Here is a 17,256-nt window from a genome sequence, read left to right as displayed (position 1 = left end):
TGGGATCCCCAGCATGGTTGCTTGTCCTGCATAAGTTTTCCAAAAATGGGGAGGAGCAGGGGGGCAATGGCTGGGAGCCGGCTGGGGTGTGGTACCCTGCCAGCAGGCGCAGGCTTCCTGGCCGTTGGGGGTGGATGGACTCTGCAGCCACACAGCTGAGAGCTGGCTGGGGTGTGGAGCGCCTGCAGGCAGCCTGAGCCGCTGGATCCCTGGCCAGGGCAGGGAACCCTACAGCTGGGAAACAGCTGGGGCACAGAGCCTCAGCTGACAGTCCCAGCCATGGGGTCCTGCGTTGGGTTGTGCCAAAGAGACTCCACAGCTCTGCATCTGGGAGCTGACCATGGTGCTGAGCCCTGGCGGCAGTCCCACCCATGGGGATGAAATTTCCCCAGCAAGTCCCGCATCCCTCATTTACACAATAATGCAGGACTTGTCTAGGAAATTGGGACGTTTGGCAACCCTACCCAACTCATGCAGGTCACTTGCAGCTGGGATCAGACTGTTCCCCCATACGAATCAGATGCAAGTGGGAGAGTGTTTTGTGGGTTAGCCAGCCATGGTCGCCTAGACAGACACCGTGAGACCTCTCCGTGCTGAGCCCACAAGCAGGAAACGGAATAATTCCCAGGACCAGCAAGGGGGAGGGGCAGGTTGGTTACCTGGTTGTGGGCAGCACAGGTCAAACCAATGACCACAGCAGAAGAATGGGCAGGGTCCTGCATGTCTGTGGATCTCTAAGGATAATGGAGCAGTACCCACATGGAGTGGCGGGGGGTGGTTGTGCATGTGGGCCAATGCAGGCCCCTGCACTGCTGGTAGGGAAAAGGACACAAGAAGCTGCATCCTAAATCTGCTTGTAGGCGGGGCCATGTGCTGGACCTGCTCTCCACCTAAAAATGAGCATTGACTTGCAAAGCCGCTTGGTTCCTGGTCCCTGCTTCCCCTTAATCCTCGTCCCATCTTTTGTGCTACCTGCCTCTTCTCTGCATGACACCATCCTCTCTTTGCTAGTCTGTGCCCTCTCCCTTCCGGATCTGGTGCATGGGTACAAGTAGAATCCAGATCATGGATTGGATGAGAGATTGAGCCTGGCGGATACAAAGAGATGAGTCAGCATCTGATTTGCATTTGTGCAGGGCTCTAAACATGGGACTTGTGGGACACTTCTTGCAGGCCAGTAAAAGAGAAAAAATGCTTTGTAGTGTCTGCACTGTATGTTTGTTGACAAAGGGAGGGAGAAAAAAATCTCAGGTAAAGCTTTTGTTGCTGAAACGGGGTCATCACAGTGGAGTGTGTACACGTTTGCTGTTTTGTTTCCAAAAGATAGTTTTTTTTGTGGACAAAACTTGGAATCTAGGCCTTGTCTGTACTTCCTAGACCTGAAGAAAAGCTCTGTGTAGCTTGTGTCTCTTAACAGAAGTTGGTCCAGTAAAATATATCAACTACTTGGTTTCTGAGGAAACACTGATTTATTCTGTGGAACCAAATTCATTGCACAAGATTTCCAGATACTCAGTCTGATGACTGAACTTAGACTTAAACGAACGCTTCTGTACACAAAAATGCTACCTTGCAATACCTTCCATACCTGTTTTGTTGTAGTCTCTGGCTTCACTCTCCAGAAGAATCTCACTAACATGCACAGTGCTATTAATGCTTCAAGTGTGTCTTGTTCTTTCCTTGCCGCACGTAGTTCTTTGCGTAGTGTTTTGTACAGATGCTCCACGGTAAGTTTATCCATGTCCCTGCACCTCTGTGTGTTCTGAGGTACAAGGCTGAGGATACATTTAGAGCATCTGTAAAGAGACGTCTTGAATCCGTTAAGCATCTGATGAAGTGAGTCTGTGCTCGTGAAAGCTCATGCTCAAAACTTTTCTGTTAGTCTGTAAGGTGCCACAGGACCCTTTGTTGCTGTTACAGATCCAGACTAACACGGCTACCCCTCCGATACTTGAATCCGTTAGTGAGTAATGTTCATTCTCCTGGGGACAAAAGTCCATTAGCCTGACTAAAGCCATTGGATCAGTACAGGGTAATTGGATTAAAGTTAACCATAGGAACATCGGACTGCAAGGGACCTTGAAGTCATCAAATCCAACCCCTTGTGCTGTGGCAGGATCAAGTAAACTTAGACTGTCCATAAACATGCAAGGTCTTTGCAACTTGTTTTTAATAATGGGGAATCCACAGCCCTCTTTGGAAGACTAATGCAGTGCTAAACTACCTTTATACTGTATGTAGTTAGGTATTGTAATCTTGCTGCAGATTAAGCCCATTACATCTCATCCTGCCCCAGTGGATATGGGGAACAATAGAACATAGTTATCTCTATAACAGGCCTCAGCATACTGGAAGATCATCAGGCCCCCTGAGTCATCTTTTCTTGAGACTAAACATGCCGTTTTTTTCAACCTTTCATAGTTCAGGCTTTTAAAACTGCATCATTTTTTTTTTTTTTCTTTTTTCACTGAAAGAACAGTCCAGATTTGGCCACATCGTTCCTAAATTGTGTTGCATGGTCCCCAATGCAGAGCAGATCTGGAACATTTGCATCCTGTTTTGCATACACTACGATGATAACAGATTTCAGAGGTAGCCATGTTAGTCTGTTTCACCAAAACTAGTCCAGTGGCACTTTAAAGACTTAATTTTATTACGGCATAAGCTTTTGTGAATTTTAGCTTGCTTTGTCAGATGTATGAATTCTTATGTCCTGTTTATTTAATGACTTGTGATATACAGGAGATGAGACTAGACGGAGTGCTCAAACTGTGGGTTTGGGCCCCCTTTTAGTGGGTTCTTTGGGACTCATATAAGCCTTGCTGGGCTTTGGGGCTGGAGACAAAGTCAAAGCTTGAGCTCTTCAGCCCCATGCATTGGGGTTCAGGTTACAGGCCACTGGCCTAGATCTAAAGCCCTTGGCTTTGATTCCCTCCCATCCTGGGGTAGTTGAGCTCAGGCTTTTCTCTCCCCAACTGGGGCTGTGAAGCAATATTTGTTGGCAGAAATGGATTCCAGTGCTATGAAGTTTTGGAGAATGACTGGGCTAGATGATCTAACAATCCTTTCTGGCCTTACACTCTAAAGCTATGTGCGCTTATTAGTCATGCATAAAATGTCTCTCACCCCACATAGACATAAAAATGTAAACATGCTGTCCTGTAGGCTCTCTAGTTTCAAAATAACCCATCTTCTTTTCAGGTTTTGATACTACAAATAGTAATTATGTAATTTATTCATTGTACATCTACTATTATGCAATGTAATAATTTTATGCTGAGCTAGCCTTACTAGTGTCCGTGTTTGTCATTAGTAATGAGTCCCAGGCACTTGTGTAATTTTCCTGGGTTCTGTTGTATTTAAATTTGTATTAAAGCATTTAAATGGTGAAGGCAGATATGGTTTTATACTGTGGTGAATACATATAACTTTGTAAGCATCTTATTTTTTATTTAGCAGTTTTTATCTGAGGATCTCAAAGCACTTCATAAATAAGTGTCATTAGATACTCTTTACAGTGTTACATGAAGTAATTCAAAAGAAATGTACAAACAGTATTGCTTTAAAGATGTGCTATTGTATTATGTATAACTTATGTTCCTTGTTAGCAATAGCAAACTGGTCTTAAGCTTATTTTTAGTAATTTTGGTTTAAATCTTCATATTCTATTTTAGCAGCTTTGCTTTGCATGGTAAATAGAGTGGACAATCAGTATCTGCCCAACATCTCAATATGGTGTTGCTACTGAGGCTCGATGTAGAAGTCTAGTGAAGATGACAAGTTGTTAATTTATATGAATTCAAAAGAGTTGATCTTGGGAAATTGTCCATGTCTCGTTAGCGGTTGGTATTTTCTTAATATGAAACATTAATTGATTTTATACTTGCAATCTCATTTCTTTTTTTTTCTTTGCAGATTCTAAAAGATCTTTGTTTACTGAGCTCTCCAGAAGAGTAATCGGGCACTGTGGAGATACATTAGAAGCCTGGAGATGGTGCCAAAAGAAATTCATGGTTCTGTGACTTCTTTAGTAACCTGACTCAGTGATACTTTTGGATATATTTTTATTCTAAGAAGAGGAGTGCGTACTCCAGTTCTGCTGGTTTACTGGCAGAGATTTTATGTTGAAAGATCATGGACCATTCAAACAGGGAGAAGGATGAAAGGCCGCGGACAACAAAAGGAATGCAAGGAAGGAGTGGGCATGGTTCTCGACCAAGTTCAGCTCCGTCTTCTGGTGTTCTTATGGTGGGACCCAATTTTAGAGTGGGCAAGAAGATAGGGTGTGGGAACTTTGGTGAGCTCAGACTAGGTAAGAATGTATCTGTTTTTAGTGGATTATACTACAGAAGCTTGTACATCATGATTGGTGTGCTTAAAATCTTAAAACTGAAAGTAATGGATAGTTATGTGCTCTTAAATTTAAATAATTTACTCTAGTTTTAAATCATTCTGATTCTACAGAAGCTGATGCAGGTCAAATGATAGAAAGTAGTGATTTTTTACAAGCTACATTTTCTCTTGCAACTACAGATTTTTTTTTCTCTGAATATTCAAATATGTAGTGAAATAGATTTGTTCAAATTTTGGAGTTGCAAGTCTGTATGATCAAAAGATGTGAGTTCTGAAAGCTCCCTGACAAACCTTGTTTAAGGTTTATTAAAGCTTATCTATTGTACACTTACCCTTAAAATCCATCTTCCCTATTCTGAACAGTGTTTTTACTGAGTCATTTAGCAACACAAGAAACTTGGTGTTAACATGCTTGCTCTTGTTAAAAGTAAATTTCATCTGAGGCAAAGAATGTGTTCAATAAAAGATGTATGTAAGAAGGAAAACTTTGATAATATCTTTGCATTTCTCTCCAAATAGTTTCTTTTATTATGCTTTGGAGATCCAAGTAACTTGTAACTTATTGAAATTATTCTTGCATATGTCAGAATGAAAAATATCTTTTTGCTTCTTGTTCTGTGCATCCCTTTTGCTTTTGATTCTGTTCCAATGGTGGTTTTTCTATACTAGCTGAATATTAGCTTGCAGTCTTTCTGAAAAATTTGCATAATTGTTCTTGCTTTCTTACTAACTGTGTGAAAGGAGTATTCATGGTATGCTTGGTTTGCTTCTGGATGCATTAGCTTTTTCTGTTCGTAGGATGGAGAATCATTTGAAGGCAGTTGGACAAAGAGTGCTAACCCTTGAAGATCACTTAAAACTATTGTTTTAAAGCAATGTTGTTGTAACCTCGCTGGCCCTGGATATTAGACATACTATAAGAATCTCTTACCAACAAAAGTTAGATAAAAGATAAAGATCCACTCTGTCTGTTTGTTTTTAAAGCAAAATATTTACATATATGCTTAAGATGTTAATGTTGAGATACTCCTAGCCTCCTTGGAGCTATACAACTCTGTTCCTTACTTCAAAGCATATGTGGTTCTTTGAGCCAAGGTAGCCTGGATGTAGCTCCTTGTGGAACTAGTTGGTGTCTTTGCTTGGACTAGAAGAGGAGGTTCATCGGTGCTATGTGCTTTAAGAAGCTGAATAAGTACCCTCCATGGCATTTCCCAACTATCCTAGGTTTGGTATTGGAGGACTGACTTACAGTTTGATATTTACTACAAACTCTGTTTTGTACTTAGAGATGCTATCTGATCACCAATAGATTACAAAGGTTCATAGACTCATTGAAATATTTGAAGTCCTGTCCAGTAGCACATATTAGTGTTGACCTGCAGAATCACCACTCAAGTGCAGTGGGATTTTCACTTTGAGATGTTGAGGACACTTAGAATATGAGCTCTGACAAGTGGTTAGGTGTAGCTTTATTAAAGGCAGGCTTCTTTCCAGCTGAGAAACTAAAATGATATGCTGATTTCTCAAGTGGCTAGCATTAGTCTCTTCTCTCAAAGAAATTAGCTTTCATTCTTTCTTCCTTGGCTTGTGGGTTTGTACATATAATACACTTTCATTTATTTTTAATGCTGATGCCTTTTGAATCTCCAGGCTTATAATTTGGACAGTTCCCCTTCAGTGGCCTGGTAAAATGGTGTAATTTTACTTGAGGTTAAGAAATGCATTTCCACAAGAAGTGGGTTGTGTGAATGTAATTCCCTGTTTAAAGTGTGTGACTAAGAAAGTTAGTGCAGGTTGGACCTCCCTGTTGGACACCTTTGGGACATGACCAGTCCTGAACAAGGGAGTTTGCTGGGTCAGGCCTCTGGGTTTGGGGGTCAGAGGAGAGGGAGGAAGGGGACCTGTCTTCCTGCTGGGCCCCCCTCTTTGGCCACCAGACCCTTTGGGCTCCACCTGCTGCTGCTGTCCTGGCAGCTCAGGGGCTGCCAGTCAGCTGGACAGGCTCCCCTACCACTAGCAACCTTGGACCACAGATGTTGCTGGACCAGAGAGTCCTGCACCAGAACTTCATAACCTGGGTTGAAATGTAAACTAGTCAGTGATGCATGAAATTTTTGTAGTTAGTGGCGTATAATGAAAATACCAAAATGATGATGATAAGCTTAGGGTCAAGAATTACACTGGAGTTCCCATTTTGGGGGTAAGTGATGGGGAAAGAACTAACTAGCACTTCCATATCAGGAGGATGATTCTTGAGGTGTTTAAGAGCTTTGTCAGCTTAACCTCATCCACAGTGGGTTTTTTTGTTTGTGTTTTAAACTGGAAAAAATTAATAGCCTTGAAATGAATGGAATCAGAAGATAAGTACTTTAGGAACCTGATTAGTTCAGACATGACTAATTCCAGGGCTTTTCATGTTTGTCAGATCACAGATCCTTTGCCAGATAGAAGAGAACTTGCAAAGCTAAATTTAGGATTTAGAAAATCATGTTACTATTTATGAGCACCTTAAAATGTCTTAAGCTAACCATTCCTGCTCTACAATGTAAATGGGATGTGATGCAACAAATGAGGGTCATGGACAAACAAGAGAGAGGCAGGGGAAGGAGGAAAAAGGAGAGAGGGGAGAGCAACAAGATGATCTGGTGGCTAGTGAGTAAGCAGCATGCAAAACTTAATGGCTCCTTTCTTGTGGACTCCTGCACACAGTATTGGGAATCAGCTAGTCCTGTTCTCTGCCATTGTCAGTGGAAGCAAAGTGGAACCTGAATGCCGCCCTCCCCCACCCCCCCAGGATATTCAGCCCATCACACTCTCAGGCAGGACAAGGCACATCTCTCTTGTTCAAACATCAAGTCCTCATGAAATGTCTTGGGTAAGACAAGTTCATGTGAATTCATATGTTGTGGTAACAGAAGCCAGAGCTGTAGCTAACCTGGATTTTATGCTCATTGACATATCTCCACAGAGGCTAAAGATTTAAAAAAGAAGTTTCCTGATGAACTATTGACAACTGTGATGAAATAGTTATTGTCCTGGCAGACTTCATTTATGCTGGCTGGGCTGCAGATTTAAACTCCTGCTCCCTCACAGGTCCTCTCTGGTCCAATACATGCAGCTGATTATGCCCTGGATCTAATTTTTGGTTTATCAGTTTAGAAGGCATCACAGCTCTATCGCTGTTTTGGGGTTCACCTCATTAAGGCAGAGCTCTCCAATCTCCCACACAGAAGGAGTCTTTACTTATTACAACATTCAGTAGTGTGATCAACTCTAAAGAAACCCTACCTGGGTACATTGACGTTTAGCTAACTACTGATGAGTCTGTGATCTTGGTCAACGGAGAAGCCTTAAAGACTAGATGAGTTGGTTTTGTTTTGTTTTTTTTGTTTGTTTTGTTTTTTTTTAAATCTAGAGGCCTAATATGGAAGCTTAATTTCCTACAAAATTTCTAAACCCTGGCTAGAGAACCCGGTGAACATCGTAGTCATTCTGGAAGTATAAGGAAGATGGTAAGGGAGAGGAGAGGGACTCCCTAAAGAGCACTTTGTTTTTCTTTAATGGCCTCAGATACATTGGTCTGGCAAAAGTATGATCAACAAGAAATTCTTCTTTTTATAATCTGCTTTCTGGAAGAACAGGTACTGCTTGGATACAGATATTACTCAATTACACTGTTAGGAAATCTGCCTGCACACCAAAGTCTAGATCAGGGGTCGGCAACCCCCAGCACACATGCCAAGAGTGGCATGCAAGCCAATTCCCCCACCTCTGTTGGCACATGAGCTGGGAGCTCAGCCCCGCTCCTCCTCCCACATACACTGGAAACTTGCCATGCCTCCTGTGGATTTACAGAAAACCAGCTAATGCTACCAACCACCACTAAAACAGTTAAGTTCTGCATCTTTATTCATGAAGCTGTTGGAAGTAGGACTGTTAGTGCCTTTAAAAAGTAATCAGTAGCACTTGGGACACACATAGAGGACAAAAGGTCAAATTTTGGCACTCTGCCTCGGAAAGGTTGCTGACCCCTGGTTCGGAGACTGACTTATGAAGAGAAGTATACTGTGTCCACTGGATCACCCTTTTGCACATTCTTGTTGACCCCATGCAAAAGTCATAAAAAATTGAGGCACGATTTCTTTTACAAAAACCATGTTGACTCTTCCAACTGATCATGTTTCTGTGCCTGAAAATTTTAGTTTTTACTATTTTAACCGGTTTGCCTGACACTGAAATTAGACTTATTGGCTTGTAATTGCCAGGATCACCTCTGGAGTCTTTTTTAAACATCTGCATTACATTAGCCATCTTCCAGGCATGAGAAAAAGAGGCTGACTTAAGTGATATATTAGCAAACACACAGTAGCTCTACATTTCACTTTTGAGTTCCCTCAGAACTTTTGGGCTATGTTTACACTTGCATTCCTATTTTGCAAGAAGAACGCAAATGACGGAAATCAAAAATGCAAATGAGGAACTGATTTACCTATGTATAATTCATATGCATAATCTCTTTGGAAGACATTCGATCAAAAGAAAAAAAGCAGTGTAGACAGGGCTGTTCCGAAAATAAACCCCATCTTCGAAAGAACCCTTCTTGAAACAACATAGGAAGAAGGGTTCTTTCGAAGATGGGGTTTATTTTCGAAAGGGCCAAGTCTACTCTGCTTTTTTTCTTTTGAAAGAATGTCTTCAGAAAAGAGAAGATGCAAATGAAGCCCAAGATATGTAAATCAGTGCCTCTTTGCATTTTTTATTTCCCTCATTTGCATTCCTCTTTCGAAAGAGGAATGCAAGTGTAGACGTAGGCAGGGGTGAATACCAGCTGGTCTCGGTATTCAGACTTTGGGAATCAATAACTAATTTTTTTATTAAATATTAAAACTTTGCAAAAACTATGAAAATCAACTAATCTACAACCATTATCCTAATTGTACTTTTTTCAGTTCAGTGATTTCAGTCCAAGTCTCTCTGATGAGCTTCATGGCTTCATTCTAAGAATTCCTTCCTGTCAAGTTTCTCTGTTGCATCCTGAAGTTATCTGATTTAGGTAGTAATTCATTCAGTCTTGAGAGAGAAGCTTGTCTCTCTCTTCTGATTTCTTGGCTTCTCCTGCCTTCATACTATTCCAGATACAAGAAATAATTGTATTCTGCCAGCCCTGAGAAAATGAAAATGGAGCTATTTAAATGAAAACTATTGAATAATAATTTTTTAAAACTAGGTCATGGAGCTCTAAAAGTGATTTGAAAATCTGCGCTAATGCACCTTTTAAAATTTACGTAACTAAAAATGTATGTAACTGTTTGTTTTTCAAATGCCACTATTGATAAGAGTATCTCAATTTTACAAACTGCTATATGCATAAAACAAAATATTAAACATTAAAATGCTAACTCATGAACATGTGTGCACATATGCAACTTTCCTTAGAGGATCCCTTGACTATTCACATTGAAATGTTAAGCATGTGGTTAAGTATTTGCAGTATCAGGAGTTAAAACATTATTCTTCATATACTAGTGTTACATATTAATGTTCAGATGTTCTGGAAGGGAGGGTGCTGAGATTCCTGTAGGGTGCTGTTCCAGGGTGTTGCTATAGAGCCACATTGTCTAGCGAACTAGCTACATTATTGTGAAAATTATGTTTATTGTTCAAACCAACTAGCACACTCAACTCGACCTCTGCCTGGTAGAAGTTAGATCGGAAAACTTGAACTGAGAGAGTGCTCTTAATTTCTTTTCTCCACCTTTGTTTCTTGGACGTTGAGTGTTGGTTTTTCACTGTTTGCCCTTTTCTGAAGCTTTGGGAGTGGGATGTGTTTGCTATTTTACCCATTTCTTAGCTTGTTTCTTTGTGTTCTTATAGCTCATAAATAAAACCTAATGGCCCATGCCAGGGGTCTCAAAGAGGATGAGCAGGATAGGTAATCAAGAGATCCATCCTCTATCACCCATTCCTATCTTTTGGTAAACAGATGCCAGGACACCATCCCTGCCTCTCCTGGCTAATAGCCGAATGTGTAATATTTTTTACTGAGATTTAATTGTAGCTATTTTAAAATGAGTAATTTACTATTTTATTGACTTTAAAAATAAAAAATCAGGTTTTCATTTCTTTCAATGTAGGCATCCTTCAGTCTACGTAGACTATGGATCGTGCCCTTCGTAGTTCCATTTGGAATCATCATTTGCAGCATCGACTGTGACTGTGAAGGCCCACACGAGAGTGACAGTCCTTGCATCTGTTGAATGTGTAATGGGTGTCTGGCAGGTCCTTACTGTGTTTTCTGTGGGCTTGCTTCTCCTCTATCTGTCTGATCCTCATCTCACCCTTCTGAAGGCACTTATGTAGTCCCTGCCTCCATCTGCTGCGATCGTCTGCCAGCTCCTCCCAGCTGTCCAGCTCGATGTTCGCAGGAGGGACCTCGGGAGGTAGACATCTTTGTAGTGCAATTGGAGGCGTCTGGGAGGTCTTTTGCCAGAGGCTAGCTCACCATACAGGATGTCTTTTGGGATCCTTCCATCATTCATCCTGTGGACGTGGCCAAGCCAGCGGAGCCGCCGCTGCCTGAGGAGGGTGTGCATGGTTGGGATTCCAGGTTGCTCGAGGACGGCGGTGTTGGTAATTCTGTCCTTCCACGATATTCCAAGGATGCGCCTGAGGCGGCGTAAGTGGAAGACGTTCAGCCTCTTTTCCTGGCGGGCGTACAGTGTCCAAGACTCGCTGCCATAAAGGAGGGTGCTGAGGATGCAGACTCTGTAGACACGTATTTTGTTGTGGGTGTACAACTTGATGTTATTCCACACTCTCACTGAGTCTGGACAGAGTTGTGGCTGCTTTTCCGATCCTCCTATTCAGCTCAGACTCCAATGACAGGGTGTCAGTGATGGTGGACCCGAGGTAAACGAACTCATGGACAATCTCTAATATATAGTTGTCAATGCTGATTGATGGAGAATCAGCAATGTCCTGAGCAAGTACGTTTGTCTTCTTTAGGCTGATCGAAAGCCTGAAGTCCTTGCATGCTTTGGAGAACCAATCGAGCAGTTTCTGAAGCTGGTCTTCTGTATGTGACACTACAGCAGCATCATCCACGAAGAGCATATCTCTGATGAGGACTTTCCGCACCTTAGATTTAGCTTTCAGCCTTGCAAGATTAAACAGTTTCCCATCAGATCTTGTGTGCAAAAAGATTTCCTCTGTTGAAGATCCAAAGGCATGCTTCAGGAGGAGTGCGAAGAAGATCCCGAACAATGTTGGAGCAAGACGTATCCTTGTTTGACGCCGCTCCTGATGCTGAAAACATCCTATAATGTACCGTCATATCGGATGGTTCCTCTCATGTCTTCGTGGAAAGACTGGATCATCTTGAGTAACCGTGGTGGACAGCCAATCTTGTGGAGCAGTTTGAACAGTCCATCCCTGCTGACCAAGTCGAAGGCCTCGGTCAGGTCGATGAACGCAATATAGAGTGGCTTCCTCTGCTCCCTGCATTTCTGCTGCAGCTGCCTCAGAGAGAAGACCATGTCAATGGTAGATCTCTCTGCGCGGAATCCGCACTGTGATTCAGGATACACTCTCTCAGCAATCTTCTGGAGTCTGCTGAGGATGACGGGAGCGAACAGTTTACCAGTGATGCTTAGGAGGGAGATTCCACGGTATTTGTTGCAGTCGCTTCTGTCTCCTTTGTTCTTATACAAGGTTACAGTGTTAGTGTTGCGCATATCCTGTGGAACCTCTCCCTCTCTCCATCACAGGCACAGTAGCTCATGTAGGGGTTCCAGGAGGGTGTCCGTGGCACACTTGGTTACCTCTGGTGGTATACCATCCTGGCCTGGGGCCTTTCCTACTGCAATGCTGTCGATGGCTTTCTTCAGTTCGTCCACAGTTGGTTCCTGATCCAGTTCGTCCATTACTGGTAGGAGCTCGACGGCATCGAGGACTGTATCAACCACAATGTTCTCGCGTGAGTACAGCTCGGAGTAGTGCTCGACCCAGAGCTCCATCTGTTTGGCTTTGTCAGTGATGACTTCACCAGATTTGGATTTCAGAGGTGCCATCTTGTTCTGGGTGGGTCCCAATGCCTTCTTTATGCCCTCGTACGTTCCCCTGAGATTACCAGAGTCAGCACTGGCCTGGATGCTGCTGCATAGCTCGAGCCAGTAGTTCTTGGCACAGCGCCTGGCCGTCTGCTGTACTGTTCTTCTGGCTGCTCTGAGTGCTTGCAGAGCGTTTGTGCTCTAGGAGTGCAGTGCACTTCTTTTCGATGGCTGGAATCATCTCATCGGAGTTAGCTTTGAACGAGTCATTTTGTGTTTCTAGCTCTTCTTCCAAACACCAACAAGGCCGTGTTGTAAATTGTATCCTTCAGATGCTGCCATCTGGATGTCACGTTGGCACCCCCGGGGCTCCTGCGCAGATTCTCCTCGAGGGTCTCTCTGAACTTTTCGGCTCTCTCTTGAGTTTGCTGTCTTTCTGGCATCAATGCGGGTCTTTCCAGTTGGTTTAGAGTGGTACAGCTTCTTGGGTCTCACCTTGAGTTTGGAGCAAACTAGCAAGTGATCTGTATCGCAGTCGGCACTATGATAGCTGTGTGTCAGAAGGACGTTTTTGAGGTTATCACATCTAGTGCTGACCATGTCTAGTTGATGCCAGTGTTTCGAGCGTGGGTGTCTCCATGACACACTGTGTTGTGGCTTGGTTTGGAAAAATGTGTTTGATGCACAGGCTGTGGTACGTGCAAAGTTCAAGAAGACGCTGTCCGTTTTCATTCACTTTTCCCACACCAAAGTGGCCTAAGCAGGAAGGCCATGAGTCACGATCAGCTCCAACTCTTGCATTGAAGTCGTCCAAAATGTACAGTTGTTCGCGAGCAAGTATTTGCGCTATGGCAGCACTAAGCACGTCATAGAACTTGTCTTTTACTTCTGGTGCTGCATACAGGGTTGATGCATAAGCGCTGATCAGGTGGACAGGACCAGCGCAAGTTTTGAAGTATGACCTGAAGGAGTCTTTGTGATCTGCCCGTAACTAATTCCACCATTTGTAGAAGGGTGTTTCTGATGGCAAAGCCAGTGCTGTGATCCCTGGGTTCTTCTTGGGCTTTACCCTGCCAGAAAAAGGTGGTCCTTTTTCCTTTAGAGATCCCGAATCTGCGAGTCGCGTCTTCTTGCAGAGCAGCAATGTCAACTTGGAGCCTCTTCAGTTCCTCATTGATGACAGCGGTCTTTCGGGTGTCGCTGATGTCCTAAAATCTTCAGTCAAACCGGTCAGCATGGTCCGTACGTTCCAGCAAGCAAGCTTAAAACTTTTCTGGTTTCCTTTTCTTGTTTATTTTCTTATTGGTTTGTCTGGTGCTCAAATTTCAGTCACTTGTCAGGTTTGGGAACCTTAAGCCTCACGCACCCAGTGAGGCAGGTGAACTGTGGCGGGACAGTACCCTACTGACTGGGGGCTGCCCAGCTTGAGGCGGGCGGTGACTGTCCAATGAGATGCGATGATCTCTCCCACCGTCGAAGGCAACCCCTGGCGCTCGTTCTCTTGCTCGATTGGCGAAGAGCTTATAACCGGTATCTGTTACCTCCTGGGTTGGTTCAACACTATTAAGCGATGCTGGAGTACCTCTCCAGACGCGAGCCTGGGCAATTTTTTTTGGGATCCTGGGCTGCCCAGATGCCAGTGTCCCCCTCTTGGCTTTACTGATATAGTCCAAAGGAGAGGATAACCTCTACGTCTAGTACCAGCTCAGCTGCAGGAATTGCCGGGTCAATGCCAGAAGTTGGCACAGAACCGCCTTAGGACTCCCCTCCGGATTTTCTGTCAGAGTTTACTCCCTTAGCCTTGCTCCTTCCCAGGATAACCCACAAGGCAGTGGGGCTTTCATTTCTTTAAATTGATTTTTATCCACCCTGCCATCCAATGCTCCAGTTTCCCTGTCTGTAAAATGGGAACAATTTTGTTCTGAAAACTCTTAAAAAAACAAAAAAAAAAACAAAACTGATATGCACCCCATGTTTTGAGAAGTTTTTTTTACATCTAAGGTAGTAGTGCATGCACTTATTTTTCTTCATTACCTCCTAGTTTGTAATAGTTCACTGGTGCAGTTGGTGCATCAATTCAATAACACTTTCATTTTGCAAACATCAGAGTTCTATTGATTAGTCCAGATTCTACGGATAGTCTTTGTGTTAAAGTACAGAGAATACATCTGTGTGAATGCTGTGCTAATGCAGTGCGCTAGGAGTAAAAGCAGTATGCTGGTCACATTATTATGTATCTGCACCTCTATTATAGGGCCTCAGCACTGAAAACCAGTAAAGCAACTTCCTGCTTCTCGCCTGATTCATGTTCCTACAGGAAACTTAATTTTCAAAGCAGTAAGATTTAGGAGCTTCTCTTGGTTTCTTGTTCTGCAAATTCATTTGTAACGAACGATAGAAAGGTGCCTCACATATACCTTTTGGGCATGATACGCACAAAAAAGCATAAAATGTTCAGGAAACATGTACTGAATGTGTACACTACACAATGAATCAACCAGTGTAGGTACTCAGCTGCAAAACTTTGTTACCTTGCTAATTACTGCAGGGTGAATTTATTTAAATGACCACTTTAAATAATTGACTTGTGCTTAGTATTTATGCTAAAGTTATCTTTCTAAAGAGAGGTTGATTTTTTCATCAGTTGGTAACAATCAAAACATGGGCTTTTCAGTTTAAGGCTTGTGTGCAGTGTGGCACAGTGCAGACTGTCTGGGTGCGAATTGCAGAGCACACCAAAAATTTGATCTAATTTTGCTTTGTAGGTATTGCAGGCGCAGACTAAAGTCTGTTTTTATAATAATGTAATCCTCTATATGCTAACATGGAGTAGATATCTTTTAGTGGGTGTCAGCAGTGTCCGTATAGGGCAGTTAAAGCGCAGATCCTTGGAGAGCTCTGCTGTATGTATTCAAATAATCTGCATTGCAGAGCAATGTGAACGTAGCCAAAATAAAGACTTTAGACTAAATATGGTGCTACTGTAGGCTAATCAGGAGAACACAAATATGCAAGTGTGTTTAGGCAATTAGATAGGGTTAGATTTCTAATTATTACATCTTTAGTTAACTGATGCATTTCTTAATTATTAGGTTAATTTTTTACTTGAAATTTGTCAAGCTCTGTTTGGATGGAAATTCCAATGCAATTAAATGCATACACAGTTTTTTAAAATCATCATCATCATCAACTGTAGGCTCAGCGCCCGTTGGTGTCTGATGCCTCTCTCACTATTTCCTTCCATCTTTCCCTGTCCAGTGCAGAGTGGCTCAGTTTCTGTAGACTAGCTCTGCACCAATCTACTAAATCATCTATCCATTCTCTGTCTGCCTCTCGTATTCGAACCATCCATTATGCCGAATACCACGGTCTTGATTTTTTTGTTTGTCATTCATTCTGCAATATTTTCAAATAGTTGTATTTAACTAATAAAGAAACTTATTTTTTTTCTTAAGTATCTCACACACTTATCAGGTTGTAAAAACAAGTTTTACATTTAAAACTTATTTATTAAACCAGGAAAGTATTATTTGGAATTAGTGAATTGTACTTGATTTAAGTTAGCCTGTCCTGTCTCACATCTACTTTATTCTTAGATTGGAAGAGGATGCCAAACTTTTCTGCTTTTTTCAACTCCCACTGGTCTCTTAACATTGAACAAGCTAGTTAAATAAACTGAAATCAAGAAAATATTCTTTGTGCTTACAAAGAGGCTACTGCTGTAAATGTGGTTTAGCTCTTCAACAAATTCTGGTTCTAGATGCTTAGCCAGTGACTTTCAGCAGTTCAGTGGTTTGGCTCTTTTTAAAACAGCAGCAGATATATACTGGTTAATATTTGTAATAGATGATAGTATGTTTAGGGTTTAACGTAGGTTGTCATAATCCTCTATTTTAATTTTAAATTGGTCTATTTTCTAAGAAGCCTGTAGTTTAAATAAAAAAATGAAATTTTTTTTATCAATTTTTATCTGCCTTGACTTAGTCCAGACTGTTTCTAGTGTAGCTTGTTGAGCTACAGTACTTACTATATGGATTATGAATAATTTATGCCTCTCTTTGGTGTGTTCATTATATTATTTAAATAGCTCATTGCACTTACAGTTCATGCATTACTCCTTGGGTTAGGAATACTGTTGTCTGTCATGCTTGTGATACTGAAAGTCTTTTTCTTTTTCACAGGGAAAAATCTCTATACCAATGAATATGTAGCGATCAAACTGGTGAGTATAACTTAATTCATTGGCTGTCAGCACTTAAGTCTCACTTACACTTATTTTTACTGAACTCTGGTGGCTGAACAGCAGTGAGCTCATCCTAGGCTAGGGTAGTATGCTGCGTGAGAACAAGACTTGTCGATTAGAATGGATGCTTAAAGAATTTTAAAGCATAGTTCTGGCACCTTCCTTAAACTGGAACAGTGGCATAGGGATATCCTGTAGGGCCCAGTGAATGGTTCTGATTGTTTGGGTTATCATGTCTATGTTCAAAAGTTCCCACCTTAGAACTGATTGTGTCCGTGATTTTTTTGCCTCCATAGCATAGTAAAGTGTTTTTACTGGCATTCTGTCATCTGGAACTCTCCAATAACCGGCACCTTAACCATAAACAGATTTTAGTTATGTTTTAAAAAATAAATATGTGGAGCAATAGTTCATAGAGCTGGAAGCGGCCTTCAGAGGTCGTAGAGTCCAGTCGCCTGCCCGAAGAGCAGGACCTATTGCCATCCCTGACAGGTTTTTTTCTTTTAAATCCATTTGCCCCAGATCCCTAAATGGCCTCCTCAAGGATTGAATTTACAACCCTGGGCTTAGCAGACTAGTGCTTAAGCCACTGACCTATCTTTCTTCAACCAC

The 17,256-nt window shown here is 42.2% G+C and overlaps 1 protein-coding gene across 3 annotated transcripts in view; it reads left to right on the top strand.

Moving 5' to 3' along the window:
* Positions 1 to 17,256, top strand: part of CSNK1G1 (casein kinase 1 gamma 1) — a 153,009-nt gene that overhangs the window by 55,740 nt on the left and 80,013 nt on the right. For all 3 annotated transcript variants that reach the window (XM_075006301.1, XM_075006299.1, XM_075006300.1), the window contains exons 2-3: positions 3,916 to 4,312; positions 16,583 to 16,623. In XM_075006301.1, the coding sequence (XP_074862402.1) occupies positions 4,135 to 4,312; positions 16,583 to 16,623 (219 nt within the window). In that variant the 5' untranslated portion in view covers positions 3,916 to 4,134. The remainder of the gene's footprint in view (positions 1 to 3,915; positions 4,313 to 16,582; positions 16,624 to 17,256) is intronic.

This window comes from Carettochelys insculpta, chromosome 12 (genome assembly GCF_033958435.1).
Source record: "Carettochelys insculpta isolate YL-2023 chromosome 12, ASM3395843v1, whole genome shotgun sequence".
Classification (NCBI taxonomy): Eukaryota; Metazoa; Chordata; order Testudines; family Carettochelyidae; genus Carettochelys; species Carettochelys insculpta.
The sequence above is the reverse complement of the archived record's forward strand: the minus strand, read 5'-3'. Positions and strand labels throughout refer to the sequence as shown.